The sequence below is a fragment of the Natrix helvetica genome (assembly GCF_964273705.1).
Source record: "Natrix helvetica genome assembly, chromosome: 2".
Classification (NCBI taxonomy): domain Eukaryota; kingdom Metazoa; phylum Chordata; class Lepidosauria; order Squamata; family Natricidae; genus Natrix; species Natrix helvetica.
This window is the reverse complement of record NC_138552.1, coordinates 2969986-2993482: the sequence shown is the minus strand read 5'-3', so window position 1 is coordinate 2993482 and position 23497 is coordinate 2969986. Positions and strand designations below refer to the sequence as shown.

Sequence of the window (23497 nt, the reverse complement as noted above, 5' to 3'; positions counted from 1 at the left end):
CCCCCTGAAGGCCAGAGTTCCTCACAATTCAACCCTGACTCTCTTCTATTGGTACCAGGCAAACAATCAAGCAGAAAACAACCCCCTAATCCAAGAACGACCCAACAGAAAACCTGCACCCACATCAAAATGATCGGGCATTAAGCAGAGGTCAAACCCTCCCTTCCAACCTACTGATGCTGTCACCTAGTTGGGTCAGGAAAGGCCTGCAAGAAAACAACCAGGTTCAGAGAACACCAAGGACCTCACAACTTCAGGATTGTCCAGAATCTCTTTGCCTTCTCCAGAGGGTCCACATGATGCAACCATGTTGCCCTGAGTGAAGATGGGGGTACAGCATGGTCTCATGGAGAAGGGAGCATGAAAGAGCAGGAGCTTAGTTGACCCCGCCCTTCAACTCACCTCTTGGGTCCAAGGATTAGCCAACTGGATGACGAGAGGAATCAGGGTGCGCAGGATGGATTTGGTCAGATTCCGCTCTGTCTCCTTGACCCCATTTAAGACCAGGCCAAAAAGAGTGATGGAGGTGTTGCGCAACTCGATGTCCTCCTACGAAGGAAGAGAAACGGGTCAGTCCCTCCAATAGCATTCAGGAAGTGGGAGGCATTGTGAGAACCTAGAAGAACAAACTGCAACACACACAATAGTGAGCTGAGCAAAAACTGAGAGCAGAAATTTCAGACGAGAAAACATCTCAAATTCGATTCTTTTTGTTTCCTGAAATAGAAAGGCAGGGAGGGATCCACTAAACCTTCAATAAAAGCCTTCATCACCTCCATCCTCTTCATCTGATCTGCCTCAGTTTCCCACTCACAAGACAAGGAGGAAGAGGAGTCTGGCAACTGTTTCTCCAGACAAGGCCATGGGGATGGTTGGCCATGGGTGTAAAAGGCTTGCAGACCAACCTCTATGGTGTGACCGAGGGAGCTGTTTTCCCATCTTAGCAGCCTTCAGATGTGGGGACTTCAACCTCTGGAGTTCTCAGGCCAGCAGAGTTGAAATCCACACACCTTAAAGGGTCTGAGATCAAGCAACACCAATCTGGATTTTTAATAAATATGGAGAGTGATTGATGGTGGTTTGGTGAAGCTGAAGAGAGTGGCAACCTTCTCCAGCTCTCTGGAAGGGCTCAAGGATCATCTGAAAGCTCACACACTCTTTTAGATGAGAACAGCACAGTTGTTGCTGAACTATTTCTAAGCCTTTTTGATAAAATTGGAATTCTGCAGATGTTACCCAGGCCATCTTTATGGGAGAAGAAGAGAGAGGGAGGGAAGGAGAGGAAGAGAAAGCGGGGGAGTGGATTAGTTTGTCGTGATTTGGTTGACGTACATCAGCAAAATACTTCCCCAGGACCGGAATAAGATTGACAGCTTTCCATCCATAGGTTTGAACTTTCAGATACCGGAATAGGAACTGAAGAGTCCGTAGGGATTCCTTTGCCACACTTTTTTCTGGGTGACAAGCACAGTTGACCACAGGGGCTAGCACCGGCTCTAACATCGTATTCTGGAGGAAGGAGGGAAGAAAGGGAGCAATTAAACATGGTCACTGGAGTTCTCTGTGTCTATGAATGACAAACACAGAGAAGCCCCCATAACCTAGAATCACAGGGTTGAAAGGGAACTTGGAGGTTTATAGTTATAGTTTATAGTTTATTTAATTTATAGACCGCCCCCGGCGAGTAGGGACTCGGGGCTGTGTACAGACCATTCGTAATAAAAACAATAAAACAATAAAAATGACATAAGACATAAGACATGAAACATAAACAACTCACACACACGGTCTGTTATAAAATCCCAAAACCAATTAAATATTAAGAACAATTTTAAAACCCGTTAAAACCCCAATATAAAATTTAAAAAGCCATCCAGGAAGGTTTGAATAGATGTTAAATGCAGTTACGATTATGGTTGTAATTAAGCCAGACCTGCTACTCGAAACAGGTGGGTCTTGAGTTTCTAGCGGAAGGAGCGGAGATCAGAGGTGGTTCTAATATCGGGGGGGAGGTCGTTCCAGAGGGTTGGGCTCATCACAGAGAAGGCCCTACTCCTAGGCACCGCCCGCCCGCACTGTTTAGCGGATGGTACCCGGAGGAGGCCCTCTCTGTGAGAGCGGATTGGTCGCAGGGATGTATGGGGTAGAATGCGATCCCGCAAATAACTAGGTCCCGAGCCATGGAGCGCTTTGAAGATGACAATCAACACCTTGAAACGCACCCGACACCTTGAAACTAGGTCATCTAGTCCAACCCCCTGCTCAAGCAGGTGGCCTTGTACCATTTCAGATCAGTGGTTGTTCAGTCTCTTCTTGAAAGCCTCCAGTGTTGGAGCACCCACAACCTCTGGAGGGAAGTCGTTCCACTGGTGAATTGTCCTCATTGTCAGGGAATTTCTCCTTAGTTCCAGGTTGCTTCTCTCCTTCATTAGTTCCCATCCATTGCTTCTTGTTCTCCTTTCAGGGGCTTCGGGAAATCAGTTGCCCCCCCCATTTTTTGTGGAAGCACTTCAAATATTAAACGTCTCATCTCATCCCAGCCCCACTTTTTGTTGTTAGACTAAAACTACCTAGTTCCCCAATTCTTCATCCTTTGTTTTGCCTCAGCTCCACACTTCAGCTTTCACAGTTAAACCTACCATCAAGTGCCCCATTTCAAGGATATAAACATGTGCACTTGGAACATACAACACGGCATAGCAGAGTCAGAAGGGACCTTGGAGGTCTTCTAGTCCAACCCCTGCTCAAGCAGGAGATTCTATACCATGAATGGTTTTCCGGTCTCTTTTGGAAAACCCACACGTTCTGGAGATAAGTCCTTCCATTGCTTGATTGCTCTCACCGTTAGGAAAATTTCTCCTTAATTCCAGGCTGATTCTCTCCTTGCTTAGTTTCCAACCATTCTTTCTCGTCTTTCTTTCTTTTGACCACCTGGTCTTTGTAGGAGCCTTCAAATATTGGAACAGGTGCCATCCTGTCTCCCCTAGTCCTTCTTTTGATTAGACTAGACATTCCCAGTTCCTGTAAGTGTTCTTCGTATGCTCTTGGGTTGCAATGATAAGAAAACTGGATGAGATGTATAAATGGAGAAAACCATAATACCCAGCATCCCAGGTGGAGGTTCCCCATGATCTCCCATCCTGCAAGGGAAGATCTTGGGGAAATAGCTGGGTGTGAGGAAGCTGGATGATTGTTAGGTCAGCTCAGGGGCTTCCTCATCCCAGGGGTTTGACGCAAAACACTCCATCACTGGAGGTTTTTAAGAAGAGAGTAGACAGTCACTTATCTGAATTAGCTTAGGTTCTCCTGCTTGAGCAGAAGGCTGGACTAGAAGACCGCCAAGGTCTCTACTACTAGGAAAACCAGTAGTAATGGTTGTCCAGTCTCTTCTTGAAAGCCTCCAGTGTTGGAGCACCCACAAAATCTGCAGGCAAGTTGTTCCACTGGTTAATTGTTCTCAGTATCGGGAAATTTCTCCTTAGGCCTAGGTTGCTTCTCTCCTTGATTAGCTTCCATCCGTTGCTTCTTGTTCTGCTTTAGATGTCCTCCGAGAGGATCTGTCTCCAAATTGATCCTTCAGATCTTCAAGGGATGCCCCCATCTTTGTAGAAGAGACGCCACTGTAGCTGAGGGCATCCTCTTTCTGGTGGTTGTCTTCTTCTCCTCCTTCTACCCTTCCTAGCCTTGTAGACTTCCCAAAGAGGTCACACCTGCTGGTCCCTTGAAAGTCCCTCACTTCCTGCCCCCCATCTCTTACCTCCAAGGGGTGCTGGAGAAGATACCCCACACCACGAACAGCAAATATTTGGATGAGGGGATATGGCTGAGCCATCCAGGCTTGGAGGACATCAAGGATGTCCTTTATGACGAAGAATTGTCCGAACTCCGGGTGATAGAGAAGCTGGGGAAGAAGAGTGGAGAGACAAAGCATTAGCAAAACAAAGGAAGGGAACTTTCCTCAGAGCCTCTACGAAGAGATGCCACATTCAGCCATTACGGGGAGAAGAAAAGACAGTCCTCGTTTAGTGACTGCGGAAAGTCACCATGGCCCTGCAAAAGGGACAATTCCATTTTTCAAACTTATGACCATTGATCACGGTCACGTGATCAAAAATTGGATATTTGAGGGTCCATATTTATGACAGTTGCAATGTTTAGAAGTTACGTGATCCATTTTGTGACCATCTGATAAGCCAAGTAATATGTCGAGGACTACAGTATCGCAAAAGTTAGTGCAAATGATAGTTGTAAGAATACAAAACTGCCTATACTGCAAAGAGGAAAAGGAATTTGGGGTCATTGAGTCTTCCTCCCTCCCTCCCTCCTTCTCTCCCTCCCTCCCTGCCTCTTTCTCTCTCTCCCATTCCACCGATTAACAGAATAAGAGGAGACCTTAGAGGTCTTCTAGTCCAACCCCTTGACCAAGCAGGAGACCATCTACTATGTCAGACAAATGGCTCTCCAGTCTCTTTTTCAAGGCCTCTAGTGATAGAGCCCCCACAACTTCAAGTTCCTATCCATAAAGTCCTTGTGAACCCTGCGCAACATTCCTGGAGATCCACAATGTTGTGGTGCATCACAATGTCTCCTCACCTCTGAGAAGAACACCATTCCAATTGTCTTCTCCCTTAAATCGGGATGGTGCAGGTAGGTGTTGGCCTGTCTGAACATCACCTTCAGCTCCACTTTAGAGTAGTTGAAGAGTTTCCTAAAGATCAAATAGTGAGAAATCAGACAAGATCTGCTGGTGAGTGAGGAGAAAATCACCAAGCTAGAGAAAAGATTATCTGAATTATGAATAAATGAATTACTCAATGAATTACTCCATTTAGATAATGTCTCACCCTCCCTCTCTTTCTCTGTCTTTCTCTCCCTCTCCTTCCCACCCTCCCTCTCCATCTCATTCTCTCTCTCCTTTTATGTCTCCCTCTTACACTCCCTCTCTTTCTCTCCTCCTTTCTCCCCCCCTCTCCCTCACTTTCTCTCTCTCTGCCTCTTCTTCCTCCTCTCCCTCTGCCCTCCCCTCCCCTCTATCACCCTCACTCTTCCTCTCTCTCTCTCTCTTCCTCCCCTCTTCCCTCCCTCTTCCCCCTCTCCCTTACTTTCTCTCACTCTGCCCCTTCTTCTTCCTCCTCTCTCTCTGCCTTCTCCTCCCTCTCTCACCCACTGACACTTATAGCCAAGCTCTTTAGACTTTGAAGTTCTTACCGGACCAGGTGGAAAATGGCCTCAAACAGACTATCTGGGCTCAAGAGCATCTCCCAGCATCCCACCATCCCCAAATCTTTGTACTCCTCTTCGTATCCGGCAGACAGGATGAGGTTTTTGATCGCCTGCACTGTCGTGCTAAATCAAAGAAAGGGAGAAGAGTTGGTGCCAATCCTTCGGCCGATGCCACCTGCAAAGGCCAGGCTTACCCTGATGCCAACCGGCCTCCCGCTGCCCTTCAGGAAAGCTCCAGGTTTCACTTGGCGGCTTGTGCAACAACCACAAAACGCAACAACAAATCAGCCTCCCTTTATTTCTTCCCCCTCCAGTGATATCCTGTAGGACCCAGATTGGGCCCAGGAGATTCCTTACCCCAAATGGTTGATCTGTTCTGAAAGGTCTGTGACTCTGCTGGACTTCCTGGCCCCACTCTTGCTGGCTCCCAGGAGGAAGTACAGCTGCGTGACCAGGGCAAGGAGCAGGTTGGAGAATTTTTTGTGGAGGAGCTCAGCAGCGTTCGGGAGGGACAGGAGGAAACAGAGAGCGTTGGTGGCCTAGAAGCGGGATAAAAGAAGCGTCACCTTGGGCTCCCCAGGAAACTTAGATTCATCACCTTCTTCTTCTTCCTCCTCTTCTTCTAACGTTCCCAGAAACACTTGCAGGGTGGAGTCTGGCCATCTGAATGGAGCTGGGGGTTTACTGGCCAGATGCCCTTCCTGTTGCCAATGAGGAGTTTTGTTCGGCAGATGTATTCTCATTGTGCTCAGGGAGAGAAACATCTGCCTCCACCTAAAGGAGGGCAGCTTACGCCAAATGATGCTCCAATTTCAGCCCCCAGCCGCTTGCCCACTGCCTCCCTCCTCCCTTCCCTCAGGTGTGGAGGGCTTACCGCAATGGGCATGAGGGACTTGCTGTTCCTCCTTGTGAGGGCGTCGGTGCTGGGGTCTTGGTCCTGCAGCCTTTTCAAGAGGGGCTTCATGATCTTGAGGTTGGCATAATGGTCTGCAGCCAGTGCCCCCCAAACCTCCCTGGCGCTTCTGCGGAGGGGGAGAAACAGATAGGGTGGAAATCAAATCCTTTCCCCATTTCAGAAGAGACGGCCAGTCCAGATAGATGAACCCCCCCGTCCCAATGGAAGGAAGGATTGGAAAACCGATGGCCAAATGAACGGCTCTCATCCCCCCAAAGTATCTCTATATACACAGGTAGTTCTTGACTTACGACCGTTTGTCCAGCAGCCATTCAAAGGAACAACGGCATTGAAAAAAGCGACTTATTCCCAGTTTTCACACGTTCCAGCATCCTCGGGATCATCTGACCAAAATTCAGACTCCTGGACAACTGGTTCAGATTTACGACCATCCCAAAGTCAAGCAATCACATTTTGCGAACTTCTAACAAGCACATTCTATGGGGAAGCCAGATTCACTTAATGACCATGTTTCTCGCTTGACAACTGCAGTGACTCACTTAACAAATGTGACAAGAAAAGTCGTAAAATATCTTTCAAAGTTCATTCCTATCTCGACCCTCATCTGATGTGACCTCCCCACTAGAAGACTTCATCTGTGACACACCCATGGCCCATCAGGACCTCCATCAGAAGACCCTCACCTGTCACGACCTTTACTGACCTCCACATCACAAGATCCATCACAAGATCCCCACCTCACATGACCCTCAAATTGAGATGACCTCCACATCACAAGACCCTCACTTGATAAGATCCACACCTGACATGACCTCTCCATCACAAGTCCCTCACTTGATATGACCCTCACCTGACATGACCTCCAAGTCACAAGACCCATCACAAGATCCCCACCTCACATGACCCTCAATCTGAGGTGACCTCCCCATCACACGACCTTCTGACGACACCAAGCCCTTACAAGCAGAAGATCACCAGCACTGGCGTTCCTTAAACTCCACTGAAGACGTTACCTTGCCTGGTAACAAAACATTTGGAAACCAACGGAGAAGCTCAGAGAACCAACCTCCACCCACTCCCTCCACCTGAGCTACAGGGATTCACCCCATCGCAAAGGATGGAGAGTCTCTCAGGAATCCAAGGCAACAGGAGGCCCATCTCCTTGAAGTTCTTCTTACCCATCACAGCCAATGGAGGATTCCAGCAATATGTCCACAACTGGGTTGACCCTCTTGGATGCCAGGTGACATATGGCCTTGAGGGTGAGGTCTTTCGTTGCTGGGTGGGCAATATTCGGGAGACGCTGGTAAATCTCCTTCATTATCATGGGTAGCTATGGCAAAAGAGAGATCGGAGGGATGAGATCCAGCATTGGTCTCCATTGGAGATGCAGTAGAGACGATAACTCCCACCCATTGGGGGAAATAAATTGGCCCCCACAATGTCACGTTTGCCCTACATTTTTAAAAGGACTCCTGATTTGTCCAGCCGCTTGTGATATTTTATTGGTTTACTTTAGGAGATTTATATTGCTGCCTATTCGCATATGGCGACTCAAGGCGGATGACAAAGATATAAAAACATCTGGAGCCTTAACCACTGGCACACTGGCTCACCAAATGTTATTTTTCATGAAAGCAATATGGCTCCTTTGTTTTGCCCTTACCGTCTTCTGGGAGGTTTGGATAGCTCAGTGGTCTCCCATCCAGCCCTAGCCTTCTTAAAACCAGCCAAAGCATCATCACTGAGCCAACAAGGTCTCAGCCGTTCTCGTCTTTGCTTTCTAAAAAATCTCCTACATCCCTTTTGCTCCAAGCCCTGCAATTTTCTTACCTCCTCCAGATCCATGCCACACTCCTCCAGGATGGAATTGAGGAGCTGCCCCGCAGACTGGGATATGTTCTTGTCCGCGTGTGTCAAGGCCTCCAGGGCGTCCAGGATCACCTGCGTTAGCTGCAATGGGCTGAGGTGCTCCCCAAAGGCCTATTGGAGAGAAGGAAAGGAGACCATGCAGAGATGCCTCAGGGCTTTGACTCCCTTCTCTTGAACTTTGACCCAGATTGGGGGACAGCACACCATGTAGAGAGGCAGGCCTTATTCCATGTCCTCCATCAGGTGGGATTCAGATGGGGGTCAAGAAAGCCAACATGGCAGCTGCCCTTTCTTCCTCCTAGGCATTGGAGAGAAGGGGTACCCAAAGCCCAACCTTGGGAGGATGCTGTCCCCACTGTGAGATTGACTCCTTTGAGGGTCTCCGGGTCAGGAGGAGGAGCAAATGGAAGACAGGCCAAAGGCTGATCCAAAACATACCTTCACCATTTTGGAGATATTGTTGTAGAAGATCCCAGAACCCGAAACAAAGAAATCCTCACGCAACCAATGTACAATATTCCCCTTTTTATTCTTGTGTTTCTTGTCCATTTCTTTCGCTTTGGAGGGAGGGGAAAAAACCACAAGGTCAGATTTTGGCCTTCAGAACTTGGGAAGTTCCTTCATCTGACTGCCTGTTTAGTCGTTGCAACAGAAGAGAAGATCTGGAGCTCAGGGTCGACCTGAGGGGTCCCTGGTGCTCTTTGCACTAGGAGGGGGGGTCCTTGCAGGCGTTTCATTGCCCAAGTAGGGATGTTGGCCATCAATGCTTATAGAAGCACAGAAAAAAGATCCCTCCCTTCAAGTACTGATGAACTTACCTAGTTGGGTCATGAAATGTCAAGAGGAAAACCACCAAGCTCAGAGAGCACCAAGGACCCCACATTCCTTCTCCTTCTCCACCTCTAACTCCTTCCCCTCTCTCCGTCTCTGTTCCCTACTTTCTCACTACCTCCTCTTCCCTTCCCCCTCATCTTCCTCCCCCACTCTCTCCTCCTCCTCCCCTTTCCTCATCTTCCTCTCCCTCCCCTCCCTTCTCATCGCCTCCTCCACTTGCTGCTCCTCTTCCTCCTCCTTCTCCCCCTGTCTTCCTTTCCCTCTCTCCTCCTTGCTCCCTGCCCTTCTCTTCATTGCTCCTTTTCTCTCCTCCTCCTCCTCCCTAACTGACTCACTTAACGTGAGAATCTCCGTCTTAAAAGGACCCATGGCCCACTTGCTGCTCCTCTTCTTCCGTTTCTCCTGTTTCTCCTGCTTCTCCTCCCTGTCTCCCTTTCTCCCTCTCCTCCTCCTCCTTCCTCCTTCTCTCTCTGTTCATCGCTCCTTCTCTCTCTCTCCTATCACCTCCTCCTCCTCCTCCTTCCTAGCTGACTCACTTAACGTGAGAATCTCCATCTTAAAAGGACCCCTGGCCCACTTGCTGCTGCTCTTCCTCCTGTTTCTCTTGTTTCTCCTGCTTCTCCTCCCTGTCTCCCTTTCTCCCTCTCCTCCTCCTCCTTGCTCCTTCTCTCTCTCTCTTCATCGCTCCTTCTCTCTCTCTCCTATCACCTCCTCCCCCTCCTCCTTCCTAGCTGACTCACTTAACGTGAGAATCTCCGTCTTAAAAGGACCCCTGGCCCTGAGAAGTGCCAATATCAACCGCCAATTCCAGGCATCTCTGCCAAGCCAAACGATCAGTTTCTTAGCCACGCCACAGGCTGTGCCACCTAATGCTCTCTTGGGCAGGGGGCATCCCTGGTCCTCTTTTAGCAAGTCAGCCCTTGGAGTACAAAGTTCTCACCCATTTTGCTCATGAGGAGGTGGTGCAGGTGGTAGGCAGCCTCTGCGGATGTCTGGCCAACAACTGGGCTGGTGTCGCCAATGTGCAGGGCCAGCAAAGCCACCAGTTGTCCCAGCAAAGAAAAGTCAGCTGTGGTCTAAGGAAAGGAAGGGAAAATGAGGGGGAAAAGGAGAGGGGGAGGGGGCTCATGAAGCTTTCAGCTGGCTAAAATTAGGGAATCAGAACCAAAGTACCTCAGAATCTTAGATACACAGAATGTTAGCATCATAGAATCATAGAATTATCAAATATTTGAATCTTAGAATCTTTGAATCACAGAACCTTAGAATTACAGAATCATGGAATCACAGCATGACAGAACTGCAGTTGCTGGAAGGGACCGTGGAGGTCTTCTCCTCCAACCCTCTCCTCAAGCAGGGCTCCTTGTATCCTCCTGGTCACATCCCAAAGGTGCTTTTCCCAAAAGGCAGCTGGACTTTCTTGGAGTTTTTCCTTTGAAAACATTTCACTTCTCATCCCAAAGGGAGACTTACGTCGAAACTGACGTTGTCCGAAACGAACTTGAGGAGGTGCTTGGTGCTCTTGAGGGCCCTCTCTCTCTCGTGGCTCTTTGGAGAGTCGATCCAGGGATTTGTGTGCTGTCGGGGGAAACGAAGGAGAAGGAGGAAAGGAGGAATGGGTCATTCCCAGTTGGAAGTGCCACAGACTCCACAGGGGGACAGAAGGGCCAAATCCAGCCTGAACATCTGGCTGACCGGCTGAACCACCCCAAGAAAGGATCTCTCTTTACCGTCAGGATCTCCTGCAGGGCATCCAAATTGGGAGCTTCGGACAGCAATCCGGTCAGCATGTTGTTGCAGGCGGTGGCCGTCTGCTGATAGAAATCCTAAAAAAAGGAGAAAATGTCAGAAGGAAGGAGGGGCGTCAAGGAAGAAACGGCACCTGAAAGAGGCAGAAATCCAGGGGTGGGGAACTGATGGCCCTTTTCCGACTGGGGCACTGCAGCTCCCAACCTTCCTGTGCCAGCCATGGAATTCTGGGAGTTGAAGTCCAGAGGTCTGCAGTAAATGGAGTGGCCGACATTGCAGGGCTGGTTTTTCTTCCAGAGGGGGAAGAAATGCTTTATCTGCTGAACTTGAGCAACAAAAGGACTTCCTTCCTGTTTGAGTTCAGAACAGAATGACTAAAAAGCTGAATGTCTTCCTTAACAGTTCTGGGAGATTCAAATACAGGCAGTCCTCATCTTATGACAACAATTGAGCCCAAAATTTCCATCGCTAAGGGAGACATTAGTGAAGTGAATTTTGCCCTTGTTTTACGACTTTTCTTGCCACAGTGGTTAAGTGAATCATTTTGGTTGTTAAGTTGGTCACACAGTTGTTAAGTGAATCCAGCTTCCCTATTGACTAGTCAGAAGGTCACAGAAGGAGGGTCATGTGACCCAGAATGCTGCAACCGTCATAAATCTGAATCCGTTGCAGAAAAAAAATGGGCTGACGTCACGACGGCTCGACATGCGATCTTGGTGCTCCAAGATTGCAGTCCATATTTCTGCCGCTGGACGGTCCTTTCGGATCTAAACTGTCCCACAGAGATGGTGATTGAGAAGGGCACTTCCTGCTGATCTCAGGGACACCGCAAAGTCCCTGAAAGATCCAGGAATAGCCTTTATTTCTGTTGACAGAAACGCAACTAATGAAGCTGTTGAAGTTGGGACAGCTCCGGAATAGGAACAAAGCGAAAAGAGAAACTGTGTCGAATTGGTGAGGAAATTTTATTATTAGAAAAAGAGACTACCCCTCCCCCCAAAAAATTAAGTTAAATTAAAATTGAAGATAGAAGACTAAGCAGCGAAATTAATCTACATTAAACTTAGTGTGTCATCCTGTTTTTTTCATGGATGGAATTTTTGCAAAGGCTTCCTATTTTTTTAAACTGAATGGATTAATTTTTTCTTCTTTTTTCACTTTTGTTTACACCTATGAATTAAAAATTTCCTTCTTTTTTTATAATGCTTCTTTGGATTGATTGGATTGTTTTTTATCTCCATTTATGGTTTTTTTCCTTTCTTAAGCTTGGAATATAAAGAAGATAATAAGAAGGATTATAAAGAGGGTTGTAACCACAGGAGGAAAAGCAGTTACACTGCCACTTAGAGGCTGGAGGGTGGATACATTGTTTTTCTTCTTTCTCTTTGATCACTTGAGATTCAAGGTTCTTCCAGTTTGTTTGGACAACCATTAAATGGACAACCATTTAAATATGAGCCAGCAGTGTGCAGCAGCTGCCAAAAATCCAACACAGTTCTAGGCTGCATCAACAGAGGGATAGAATCAAGATCACGTGAAGTGTTAATACCACTTTATAATGCCTTGGTAAGGCCACACTTGGAATACTGCATTCAATTTTGGTCGCCACGGTGTAGAAAAGATGTGGAGACTCTAGAAAGAGTGCAGAGAAGAGCAACAAAGATGATTAGGGGACTGGAGACTAAAACATATGAAGAACGGTTGCAGGAACTGGGTATGTCTAGCTTAAGAGAAAGAAGGACTAGGGGAGACATGATAGCAGTGTTCTCAGAGGTTGCCCCAAAGAAGAGGGAGTCAAACTATTCTCCAAGCAGGGACGTGCGGTCAGGGGAGGCAGGGGAGGCAGAGCCTCACCGCTCATCATGAAATAATATATAATATATAATAATAATATATATTTCCTCCCATCCCTTTCACATGGCTCCCGCTAAGCTCCGGTAAGAAGAACCTTTGGGGAGTGAAGAGGAAGAAGAGGGAGGAGGAGGTGCGCGTGCGGGGCGGTGCTAGCTGGGCAACCAGCGGAGGCAGGAGGGTTCTCGGAAGCGCCAATAACCTTCCTGCCTCTGCTGTACTTTGCACGCTCCTCGCGACTGCAATAGATGTCCAGAAGTGGCAGGGGCTGTTGGGCTGGAAGCCCAAACCCCATTAGCCACAAAAGCTGCTTCTGGATGGATATTGCAGTCGTGAGGAGTGCACAAAGTCCAGCAGAGGCAGGAAGGTTCTCGTCATTCCCCAGTCACTTTCGTGGCTTCGTCATCAAGACGAAGTCCGGGAGCGCCAACAACATTTCTGCCTCCGCTGGACTTCGTCTTGATGACGTCGCCGCAGCTGCAAGTTGCGAATGGACAGAGGTAGCCAGAGTGGCGCCGAGGCAGTCCGGCGGGCAAGCGACCGAGGATCAGGCTGCCTGATCCTCCATCGCTTGCTCGCTCGCTCTTTCGTCCGCCTGAGCTGCCTCGGCATCACTTTGGCTACATCCGTCCAGCCGCGCCCAGCAGCTGTGGCGACGTCATCAAGACGAAGTGGCTTGGAGGCGAAGTGCTTTTCAGTGCTTTTCTGTGCGTCTGGCATTTAGGTAGATAGCCGGATGTCCTAAACACCAGACGCACAGGAAAGCACTGAAAAGCAGCTGCTGTTAAGGACCGCGGAGCACGAGCCGGTGGAGCGTGCTCAGGAAGGCAGGGAATGGGATCAAGTGTGCTGGAGGCTGAGGCAGCCTCAGCCTCCAGCACACGTGGTCCCATTCCCTGCCTTCCTGATGACGTCACCAGCCTCACCAGCCATAAATCTCACCGCACATCACTTTCTCCAAGGCACCTGAGGGTAGAAGAAGCAATGGGTGGAAACTAATCAAGGAGAGAAGCAACTTAGAACTGAGGAGAAACTTCCTGACAGTTAGAACAATGAATCAGTGGAACAGAAGTTGCCTCCAGAAGTTGTGAATGCCCCAACACTGGAAGTCTTTAAGAAGATGTTGGATCGCCAATTCTCTGAAATGGTATAGGGTTTCCTGCCAAGGCAGGGGGTTGAACTAGAAGACCTCCAAGGTCCCTTCCAACTCTGCTATTGTATTGTATTGTTTGCTGAGAGTGATAGTAGGAAGAGCACAAGTTGTTTATACAGGTGCTTTTGGGGAGTTCCATCACTAGCTATTGGAGGGAAGACAACATTTTGACTTGAAAGATAATAAATGAACCTGTTTGAAGTTTATTAACATAGCCTTGAATCCTATAGTAGCAGTGCCTGCAAAATTGGAAGACTGGCACCGCAGGAAAAAGAAACTGTAACATTGCAAATGATTATGTTTGAAATTCAAAATCTATTAGTTGTGACAGAGAGAATTGAAAAGAGATTGGAGAATATGGAATATAAAACAGAAAAATCTGATGGAGAAACTGAGGATGTTTATCAAATGAAGAAAGTGGAGGACAGAGTTCAAAAAATGAGCAAAGAGATAAGAAAACTGTGGATACTGACAACAAAGTGAGCGAGGTTGGTAATGGCAAGAGTGGAATATGGAAAGGGGAGATAGATCGATTGGAACTCTACCCCAGACTTCAAAGCACAGAAGAAGAAAAGAGAGAAAAATTGACGGAGATACGAAGAGAAATCTTGACAGCAGCACCATTGATAACCAAAGATAGGCTGATGAAAAGATCAGATGCTGGGTTTCAAGCTTTTATGAGATACGAAAGGAAAACATGTTGCGAAGAGAAGCTCATACAAGATTTATTAAGAAAGTAACTAGAATATTAATGCTACATATAATAAATATAATATAATAAATATAATGTATAATAAAAACTAAGCTAAATTTAGTTTACTAGTAGTATGTATATGTATGTATAAAATATTATGTATTTTATACATAAAATGAAGCAACAATAGCTATAGTTAAATAATGATTAATAATGATAACAATACATATAGATATATTAGTTTGATAAAATGAAATTTTATATAAACAACAAATGGAGAATATGAGAGGAGGTTTAAAAGCTTTATCTAGAATATGTTATAAAGATGTATTGGGATTGGATGATTTAATAGAATGTTATCATATAATCCTATTCTAGATTTTGAATATTATATATAAAAGGACGTAAAAACAATTGCAGTCAAATTAAGGTTGAGATATAATAAACGTGATATACATGAATATAGGTGATTTTAAAATATGCGATTTGATATGAAAAGCTGGTGATGACTATGGAAGAGATGCATGGAAGAACTGTAACCAACTGACACACTTTCTACAATTTGTAATGCAAGATGGCTTTTTTATTTTTATGTTTATTTGTCTTTGTTCAAAAATAAATAAAAATTGTTTTTAAAAAATCTGAATCAGTTGCTAACCATTTGAATTCTGAGGGTGATCTGAGACTAGCTAGGAATCATAGCTTGTGCCTGCAGACCATGGTTGCTCTGCCCCACCATGGCCCTTCTTTTGTTGGGGGGCAAAGGTGGGAGGTGGGAATTGATCTTGAGAAGATCCTTCAAACAGAAGATAAAAGAGAAGTGGAGGAAGAGAGAAAAGATGGGGAGGAAAACCCCCTGGAGATGTTTAGGGCTTCAAAATAGGGAGTCCTGGGATCCAGAAACATAGAACGAGAAGGGGAAGCAGACTTTCAAGACCAAAGAGGAAGGGACTGGCCAAGGGGACCTTTGGCTCGAGGGATGGATCCAGGGCTGTTGAGGAGATCGGGAATCCTGCTCACAGCATCCTTGTTTCCAGGTGGATCCCCTATTGCTTTGCTCCATCTAGACTGCTCACCTGAGATTGAGGTGAATAGGTCTGGCTATCTGTTTTAATTTTGGACACCTTGATAGCTGGCAACGATAACACCTTCCGGATGCTTTGTTTGACCAATTTAGACCTCACTTCGGAATTCAACGGGGGCTTCATACGGCTGATGAAATAGAAGAAAAGAGGAGGAGGAGAGTGAGGAGATTCTAGACTCAGAGGGCTAAAAGGGACCTTGGAGATCTTCTACTCCAACCCTTGCTTGATAGTCCTTAAGCCATCCCAGTCATATAGTTGTTCTCTCTTTTCTTGAAAACCTCAAGTGATGGAGAGAACACAACTTCTGGAGGCAATCCCTTCCACTGATTGATTCTTCTCAGTGTAAGGCAGTGCTTCTCAAATAGTGGGGCGGGGCCCCCAGGGGGGGCGCGAGGCTCCGTAAAGGGGGGCTCAGCTCAAATTATTTTATATATTTTTGTTTTGCAGGTTAAAGTTTTTTCTTAATATTGTGTTCCTTTAAATCCTGTGCTCCTTTAAATCTTTTCTGCTACAGTTAATAAAGCTATTCTTTGTTGTAAATTGATCCACATTTCTTTCTTTTTTTATTCTCTTATACGTTAATAAGGATACAGTGTTATGCAGAGGTGTACTTATGACAATTTTATAGACAAATGATACTATTTACAGTTGCGCAGGGGGCGCGAAATGTTTTCTTCTTCCTAGGGGGGGCATGACAGAAAATAATTGAGAAGCACTGGTGTAAGGAAATGTCTCCTGGATCTCTCTCTCTCTCTCTCTCTCTCTCTCTCTCTCTCTCTCTCTCTCTCTCTCTCACACACACACACACACACACACACACACACACACTCACAAACAACCTCCCTCCCTCTCTCCCTCTCTCTCTCTCTCTCTCCATCCATCTCTCCATTCATTTATCCATCCATCCCACCACAGCCCTGATGTGTCCCTCAATGAAATGGAGTTTGAACTCCTGCTCTCCTGGATCTATCTATCTATCTATCTATCTATCTATCTATCTATCTATCTATCTATCTATCTATCTATCTATCTATCTATCTATTATCCCTCCCTCCCTCCCTCCCTCCCTCCCTCCCTCCCTCTCTCTCTTTCTCCATCCATCTATCCATCCATCCCACCCCAGCCTCGATGTGTCCCTCAATGAAATGGGGTTTGACACCCCCTGCTCTAGAGCATGTTGACTTGCCACGGAAATCCCATCACTTGGTCCAACTCCAAGTTCCTCCCCAGCTGGTGGGAAGATGAGGGTGGGGCAGGTACGTACCTTATGCAGGTAATGGTGACGATGGCTTGATGGAGAATTATGACAGACAAGGATCTTTCGGGCTCATCTTCAATGACTTCCTGAAAGGAAAAGGAAAGAAAGAAAGCTCCTGAGATGTGGCCACCATCCAGCTGGCACTACTCCCATCCCTACGCCTTTCCTGGTTGACACGGGAAGTCCTCAACTTACAACTGCTCGCTTAGCCACCATTTAAAGTTATGAAGGATCTCTCCAGGATCCCTCTTAGAACCAAGGGTAAATTTCCTGCCAGAACAATTAACCAGTGGAACAACTTTCCTCCAGAAGCTGTGAATGCTCCAACATTGGAAGTGTTAAAGAAGAGATTGGATAGCCATTTGTCTGAAGTGGTGTAGGGTTTCCTGGCTGGACTAGAGGACCTCCAAGGCACCTTCCAACTTGGTTCTTCTAATTCTGATACCCAAGGACTACTTATGACCCAGATTTGAAGTTCTGAGAGGCTCTTCTTCCTCAGCGATCAGAGGATCATATTTTGGTCTCTTGGCAACCAGCCAGCATTGATGGCAGTTTGCAGTGTCCCCTGGCCATGGTTTAAGTCAGGGATGGGTAACTAGGGTCTCACTACGACCTGTGAACTTTAACTCCCAGAATCCCTGAAGGCTGGAGAATTCTGGGAGTTGAATCCACCGTTCTTAAAGTTATACATTTACGCCCTCTTCCATTCTGGACATTGGCTGTGTCGTTTCTTCTAGAAAGTCTCAATGCCTTTTTTTTCTTCTTTCTTCCCCTAATTTCCCATTTCTATTGGTCATTCTACTTTATATATTAAATATCTGTCTATCTATCTCTCTCTATCCATCCATATCTATATATCTCATTTATCTATCTATTATCTATCCATCCATCCATCCATCCATCCATCCACTCAGCCATCCACCTACCTACCTACCTACCTACCTACCTACCTACCTACCTACCTACCTACCTACCTTGATTTAAAAATAAACACTAATAATAAAAACAATGGGGAGGCCAGATTCATGAAACAACCATGGGACCAATTTAATGGCAGTGATTCAGCTAACAACGGTGGAAAGAGAAGTCATACAATGGGGCAGAATTCACTTAACAGCCGTCCCACTTAGCAACAGAATCATTTGGGGCTCAATTGATTGGAATTCAATTCGGTTCAAATTCTCTTTCAAACCTAAAGGCGCCCAGGAGCACCTGCCCCTCCCCCTCCCCACTTACGATGATCTTGAGGACCAATTCCTGTTTCTGGGGTAGATGGAGATCTTGCCTCCTGCTGAGGGCAGCCGCTTTGGTGACCATGATGATGGACCTCATGAAGGCTTTCTTCAGGCCTTCGTCCTAGGAAACCCAAGTGGGAAGAGGGTGGGGTGAGAAGACACCAGGAGGAAGAGGGTGCATCTATTTATTTCAACCTTTACGTAGCCGACCGTCTTTTCTTGAACTCCGGGGGGCTCCCAATCAAAATATCCCCTGGACATTCTGGGTGCTAGTCCTGCCTTAGGCATGAGAGGCAGCCGAGAGACTTTGGGCCAATCACCAGGAGATGGAGAGTTCTAGTCCCACTATAGCCATGAAAGCCAACTCTCTGAGCCAATCACCAGGAGACTGTGAGTTCTAGTCCCTCCTTCAGCACGAGAGCCAGCTGGGTGAGTCCACATCTGGCCCAGTTCTTCTCTCTCAATCTAACACAAGTCACAGGGTTGTTGTGGTTGTGTGAAAAGGAAGAAAGAGGATAATGCGCTGCCTTGAGTGTAATGAATGTGGCATGACCATAGATAAAGAAACCACTAGCATTTCATCATCTCCAGGGCAATTGGAACAGGAAGCAGATCTGAATGGGAGGCATAACTGGGGGCTGGAGGTCGCCTGTTGAGCCCAGATTCTCCCCAGCAAACTCTAAGAACTGCAGTCAGGTTGCCCAGGTTCACTAAAAGGGGCGATTTGTAGCTCAGGGTTGAACTGTGGAGCCCTTGGTGCTCCCTGAGCTTGGCTGGTTTTTTTAGAGACGTTTCTTATATTTTTTCACCATCAATTGAAATCCAGATAAGCAGGGATTAACCCCAGACAAACAAGGCAGAAGTAAACAACAGATCAAGCAACTAGGAGGAGGAAAACAACAGTCCTGCCAGCACTGACAGAGGGTGGAAACCAGCCTACCTTGTTCATGGTGGCGTACTGGACGAGAATTTCGGACACGATGGGTTGGATGAAAACACCCAGGTCTTCAGGGGAGGCTCCCTGGGCTGCTTGTCCATAGCAGAGCATTAATGTTGTTCTAATCTGTCTGTCAGACACATATTGTGAGTCCTGCCAGGAGAAAGACGAGGCTGTCAAACTCTTTTCCAGAGCACCAGAAGACAAGACAAGAAGCCATGGATGGAAACTGATGGAGATTCTTAGTCATCCAGGTCATGGTTGTCCCAAAGGGGCTTTTTCCAAAGGCAACTGGACTTGTTTTTTCCTTGAAGAGGTTTCGCTTCTCATCAAAGAAGCTTCTTCAGTTCTGCCTGAAGCTTCTTCACTTCTGACTTCGGTCAAAACAGAAGAAGCTTCCTGCATGAGAAGTGAAATGTCTTCAAGGTCAAACAAAGTCCAAGCCCTTTGAAAAAGCACCTTTGGGTCTACTTGAGATGTTTGTTGGGCAACTCATGATCTTCACTAGATTTATAAAATAGTCCTCCGGCAGATGGAGGTGGACAATTTCCAGCCCCACCTACAATCTCAGTGCTGGTCTCAGGTCTTTGAGATGTATGACCAGTCTGAAGAGAGCAGATGGCCTGGAGCATCCGTCCTTCTAAACACCTTGGACTTTCCTTCCCAGAATCCCCCAGCCTTCTTCTCTACTGAGTTTTGGAACTTGGAACCCCATCCCTGGTCTTACCTCCATGGATCCTTCCAAGAGAGAAGGTCTCTTGGGCTCTGTGGTATTACCGACCTCCCCGAGGACCAGGAGAATTTCTGGCAGATGATGGAATGCAGCGAGGCGGATTGTCTCCGAGATTCCCTAGGCAAAGCGATGCTTGTGAATTACGACATTTGCACATTTTCTTTTTTTTATCTTCCTATTCCTCTTCCTCCTCCTCCTCCTATTTGCAAACCCCAGGCCCTTCTAGCACTGATGAAATTACCTAACTGGGTAATAAAATGTCTGCAAGAAAGCAACCAAGCACAGAGAGCACCAAGGACTCCACAGTCTTCTTCCTCCTCTTCCTCCTCCTCCAAAACCCGCACAGTTCTCCTCCTCCTCCCCTCCTCCCTCTTCTTCCTCTCCTCCCCTCCACCTCCTAACTCCTCCCCCTGATCCCTCTCCTCCTCCTCTCCTATTCCCTCCTCCTCCCTTCACCTCCCCTCTGCAAAACCTGTCCCCATCTAGAACTGATGAAATGACCTAGTTGGGTCGCAAAAGGTCTGCATTTCTCGCAACCAAGCTCAGAGAGCACCAAGGACCCCACAAAGTTGGAGGCCTCAGCCCCCACAGGCAGCCCACTCCCACTCACCTCTCTGTCCGTCTCATCTGCAAATGAGAATGCCAGAAGCTTTTTGAGGTGGTCTTTTACAAGATCTTTCTGTTTTGTATTCCTCAACTTTAAGCCATAGTATTTATATAGGTTTATCTGAAGATTGGAAAAAGAGTGCGTGAGTCTGAGGGAACTCCACCCATCATCCAGGAAAAGGAAGCATAGGACAAAGAATGATCAGAAAAGGACCAAGTATGGTCAAGCACAGGGTCATTTCCAAATAAGCATGGCTTACTCGCCATGGCCAACTCATCAGGGAACAAGAGTTACACTAATATCAGTGTTCCAATATCTCAGGGGTGGCCCCAAAGAAGAGGGGGTCAACCTGCTCTCTAAGGGACCAGAAGTCGGCACAAGAAGCAACAGATGGAAACTTATCAAGGAGAGAACCAACCTAGAACTAAGTAAATACTTTTTTGTAGAAGATCTTAGTAGAAGATCTCCAAGGTCCCTTCCAACTCTCTTATTATGTTATTCTGTTAGTAATCAAGGAGAGAACCAACCTGGAACTACGGAGAAACTTCCTAACAATGAAGACAATTAACCACTGGAACAGTTTGCCTCTAGAAGTTGTGGGTGCTTCATCACTTGAGATTTTTAAGAAGAGATTGGACAACCATTTGCCTTAAAGGGTATAGGGTTTCCTTCTTGAGCAGGGGATTGGACTAGAAGACCTCTAAGGTGCCTTCCAACTCTCTTATGCTATTCTGTGACTAAGCAAGGAGTGAGCCAACCTAGAACTAAGTAGAAACTTCCTAACAGTGAGAACAATTAACCAGTAGGACAGTTTGTCTCCAGAAGTTGTGGGTTCTGCATCACTTGAGGCTTTTAAGAGGAATTGGACAACCATTTGTCTGAAATGATAAAGGATTTTCTGCTTGAGCAGGGGGTTGGACTAGAAGATCTCCAAGGCCCCCATCCACGTCAAATGTTTGTTTGTCTGTATAATATCGAAGAAATGTGGAACATAAGCATCAAAGAAAGGATGCCAAAGAAGAGACAAAATGAAATGAAAAAATGTTTAAATGATTTTTAACATTATTGGAAAGAATGAAATTGTTAAATTAACCCCTGTCAAGTTGGCTGTGATTCGTGAGCAGTGGGGAGTTGGCCACAGCAAGTTGTCCTCTTCTGACCTTGCATCTAAGACAACTGCCACCCTAAAGGGGGAAAAGCTCAGCATATTTACCTTGTCTTTAGGCAACAAGTGGGAAGAGCTTTGTGGCATTGAAGGCTTCTGGCTGATGGGCTGCAGTCCACTGATTTTCCCCCTGGGCACTTTGTGGTCTGCAGGAATCTGCTTGGACAACAAAGACAACAAAACGGAAGCTGTGAGGAAGTGAAGGAGCAGAGGAAGGAAGAGGTTTTTGTGTGTTTCCAAGGGGAGGATTGGTCTCCCTTCTGCCACAGGATGCTTTGGATTATTGAGTCGACTTTTCTAGCTGGGACAGACACGAAGCACCTAAGAAGGACCATCCGGATTGTATCAGCTGGAGCCGAGAGAGCTTTTGAGAGGAACAGAAGGGAAAGCTCTGCTACAAATGGTGAGATGAAGAGCCTAGATTTTCTTCCTCTGTCTGGAATGGCCAGGATGCAACCGGTTTACAGAGGTTGGTAGTCCTTGATTTATCACCATTTATTGTTGGGGCCTCTCCGCCACAGTAGTCGAATCAGAGGAGGAGGAGGAGGAGGAGGAGGAGGAGGAGGAGGAGGAGGAGGAGGAGGAGGAGGAGGAGGTGTTGGTGGAGGTGTGGGAGTCAGTGTCAGCATTGAGGCAACCTAGGAGCTCCGAGGAGGAAGAGGGAATGGGGCTGGCAGAGAGAGAGTGACAGGGGTGGAGCCTAGGCTGTCCATCAACCCTCAGATGGAGACTCAACCCCTCCCAGATCTGGAGGTGGCTGATGAGGAAGAGGAGGAACAACTGGGCCCAATGCCTGACGCGTGGAAGCCCAGAAGGCAAAGGAAAGGAGAGCAGTGGAAATCTATGGGCCAATCCTTGGGACGGAAGAGCCACCGCTGCTAGCAAAGCCCCACCCTCGCTCTGGTGGATAAAGGGGGGGGAGAGATGAAAGGTTTTCAGACTGGAGAAGAAGAAGGGGAGGAAGGGGAGGAGGAAGGATGGAAGGGGAGAAAAGAAAAGGGAGGTGGATGATGATGAGGACTATGTGGTCCTTGATGCTCTCTGAGCTTGGTTGTTTTCTTGCAGACGGTTCATGGCCCAACTAGGGAACATCATCAGTGCTAGGAGGGAGTGAAGTTTCTCTCTGTTTATACACAGGAGCTTGTCCCGAATAAGCAGGGAGCAAACATCACACTCACCAGCACTGATGATATACAGAAGTTGGGTCATGAAATGTGTGTAACTAAAGAACCAAGTTCAGGGAGCACCAAGGGCCCCATCTTCTTCTTCCTAGCGTATTCCCACAGATACAGTTTTCGCTTTATGCATCATTGAGGGCCACTTTGCACCATCACCTGTGTCGCCTGGGAGAAGGCCTGCAGCTTCTATATCTTTGTTGATGCCACCTTGCCATCCCTGTTTTGGATGCCCACAAGGTCACCAGTCCTTGACTTCTAGTTGGTAGGCAGCCTTGGCCAAGGTGGAAGGTGCTGCTCTCGGGACGTGTCCTTATCAGCGGAGTCAGCCTTCTCTCATCTTCTCTGTAATCGGAGCCACACCAAAATGTGGTCGAATGGTATCATGTGTGATGTGGTCAGGAAGGGAGGCGCCCGATATGCAAGGGAGCCTTCACATTTCCATGGCATGGAGAGAGCTTTTGCTCCCTCCTGTTGCTGCCCAGCATTCAGGGCCATATAGTGCAACAGGAGGATGCTTCTCTGGTAGGTCTTAGATTCAAGATAGATGCCAATCCGTTCCGTAACACACCAGTGAGATCTTGCCAACGCATCCAGGCGGCATTCACCCTTGCTTGCGCTTTGCCATTGATTTTCCCTTTTGTTGTGGCACACCAGTGGAGCTGGCAGCAGAGTTGGACAGGGAGGAGGTTGGGGAGGAACATGGGCCAGTCCTGGGGACTGAGGGAAGCTCACAGAAGCATCAGAGGCAGAGAGGGAGCTAGACAGCAGTGAGGCAGAGGAACAGCTGGAGCCTGTTCCCAGTGTGCGCATGCGCAGAGCTGCCAGAAGACAAGAACTACAAAGAAAGCAGGGTCGACTTCTGAGTAAAGACACACCTGGGAGGTGATTGGCCCCTCCCAGAGGAAGCAAAAGAGGAGCGAATGGGGAGGGGGCTTTTGCAGGAAACAATTCGGCCAGTTGGTTATTTCAAGAGTGGAAAGTTCTGTTTGTGACTATAAGCGTCTCTG

General features: G+C 47.2%; 1 protein-coding gene across 1 annotated transcript in view; it reads right to left on the bottom strand.

Moving 5' to 3' along the window:
* LOC309385755 (maestro heat-like repeat family member 5) overlaps nucleotides 1-23497 on the bottom strand; it is a gene marked incomplete at both ends in the record, with an annotated part of 152614 nt that overhangs the window by 3636 nt on the left and 125481 nt on the right. Inside the window, 14 exons of the mRNA XM_081940459.1 lie at nucleotides 250-315; nucleotides 403-549; nucleotides 1333-1509; nucleotides 3758-3901; nucleotides 4594-4708; nucleotides 5209-5346; nucleotides 5581-5762; nucleotides 6098-6245; nucleotides 7318-7472; nucleotides 7973-8122; nucleotides 8450-8568; nucleotides 9786-9921; nucleotides 10319-10423; nucleotides 10576-10671. Coding sequence (XP_081796585.1) covers nucleotides 250-315; nucleotides 403-549; nucleotides 1333-1509; nucleotides 3758-3901; nucleotides 4594-4708; nucleotides 5209-5346; nucleotides 5581-5762; nucleotides 6098-6245; nucleotides 7318-7472; nucleotides 7973-8122; nucleotides 8450-8568; nucleotides 9786-9921; nucleotides 10319-10423; nucleotides 10576-10671 — 1878 coding nt within the window. The remainder of the gene's footprint in view (nucleotides 1-249; nucleotides 316-402; nucleotides 550-1332; nucleotides 1510-3757; nucleotides 3902-4593; nucleotides 4709-5208; nucleotides 5347-5580; nucleotides 5763-6097; nucleotides 6246-7317; nucleotides 7473-7972; nucleotides 8123-8449; nucleotides 8569-9785; nucleotides 9922-10318; nucleotides 10424-10575; nucleotides 10672-23497) is intronic.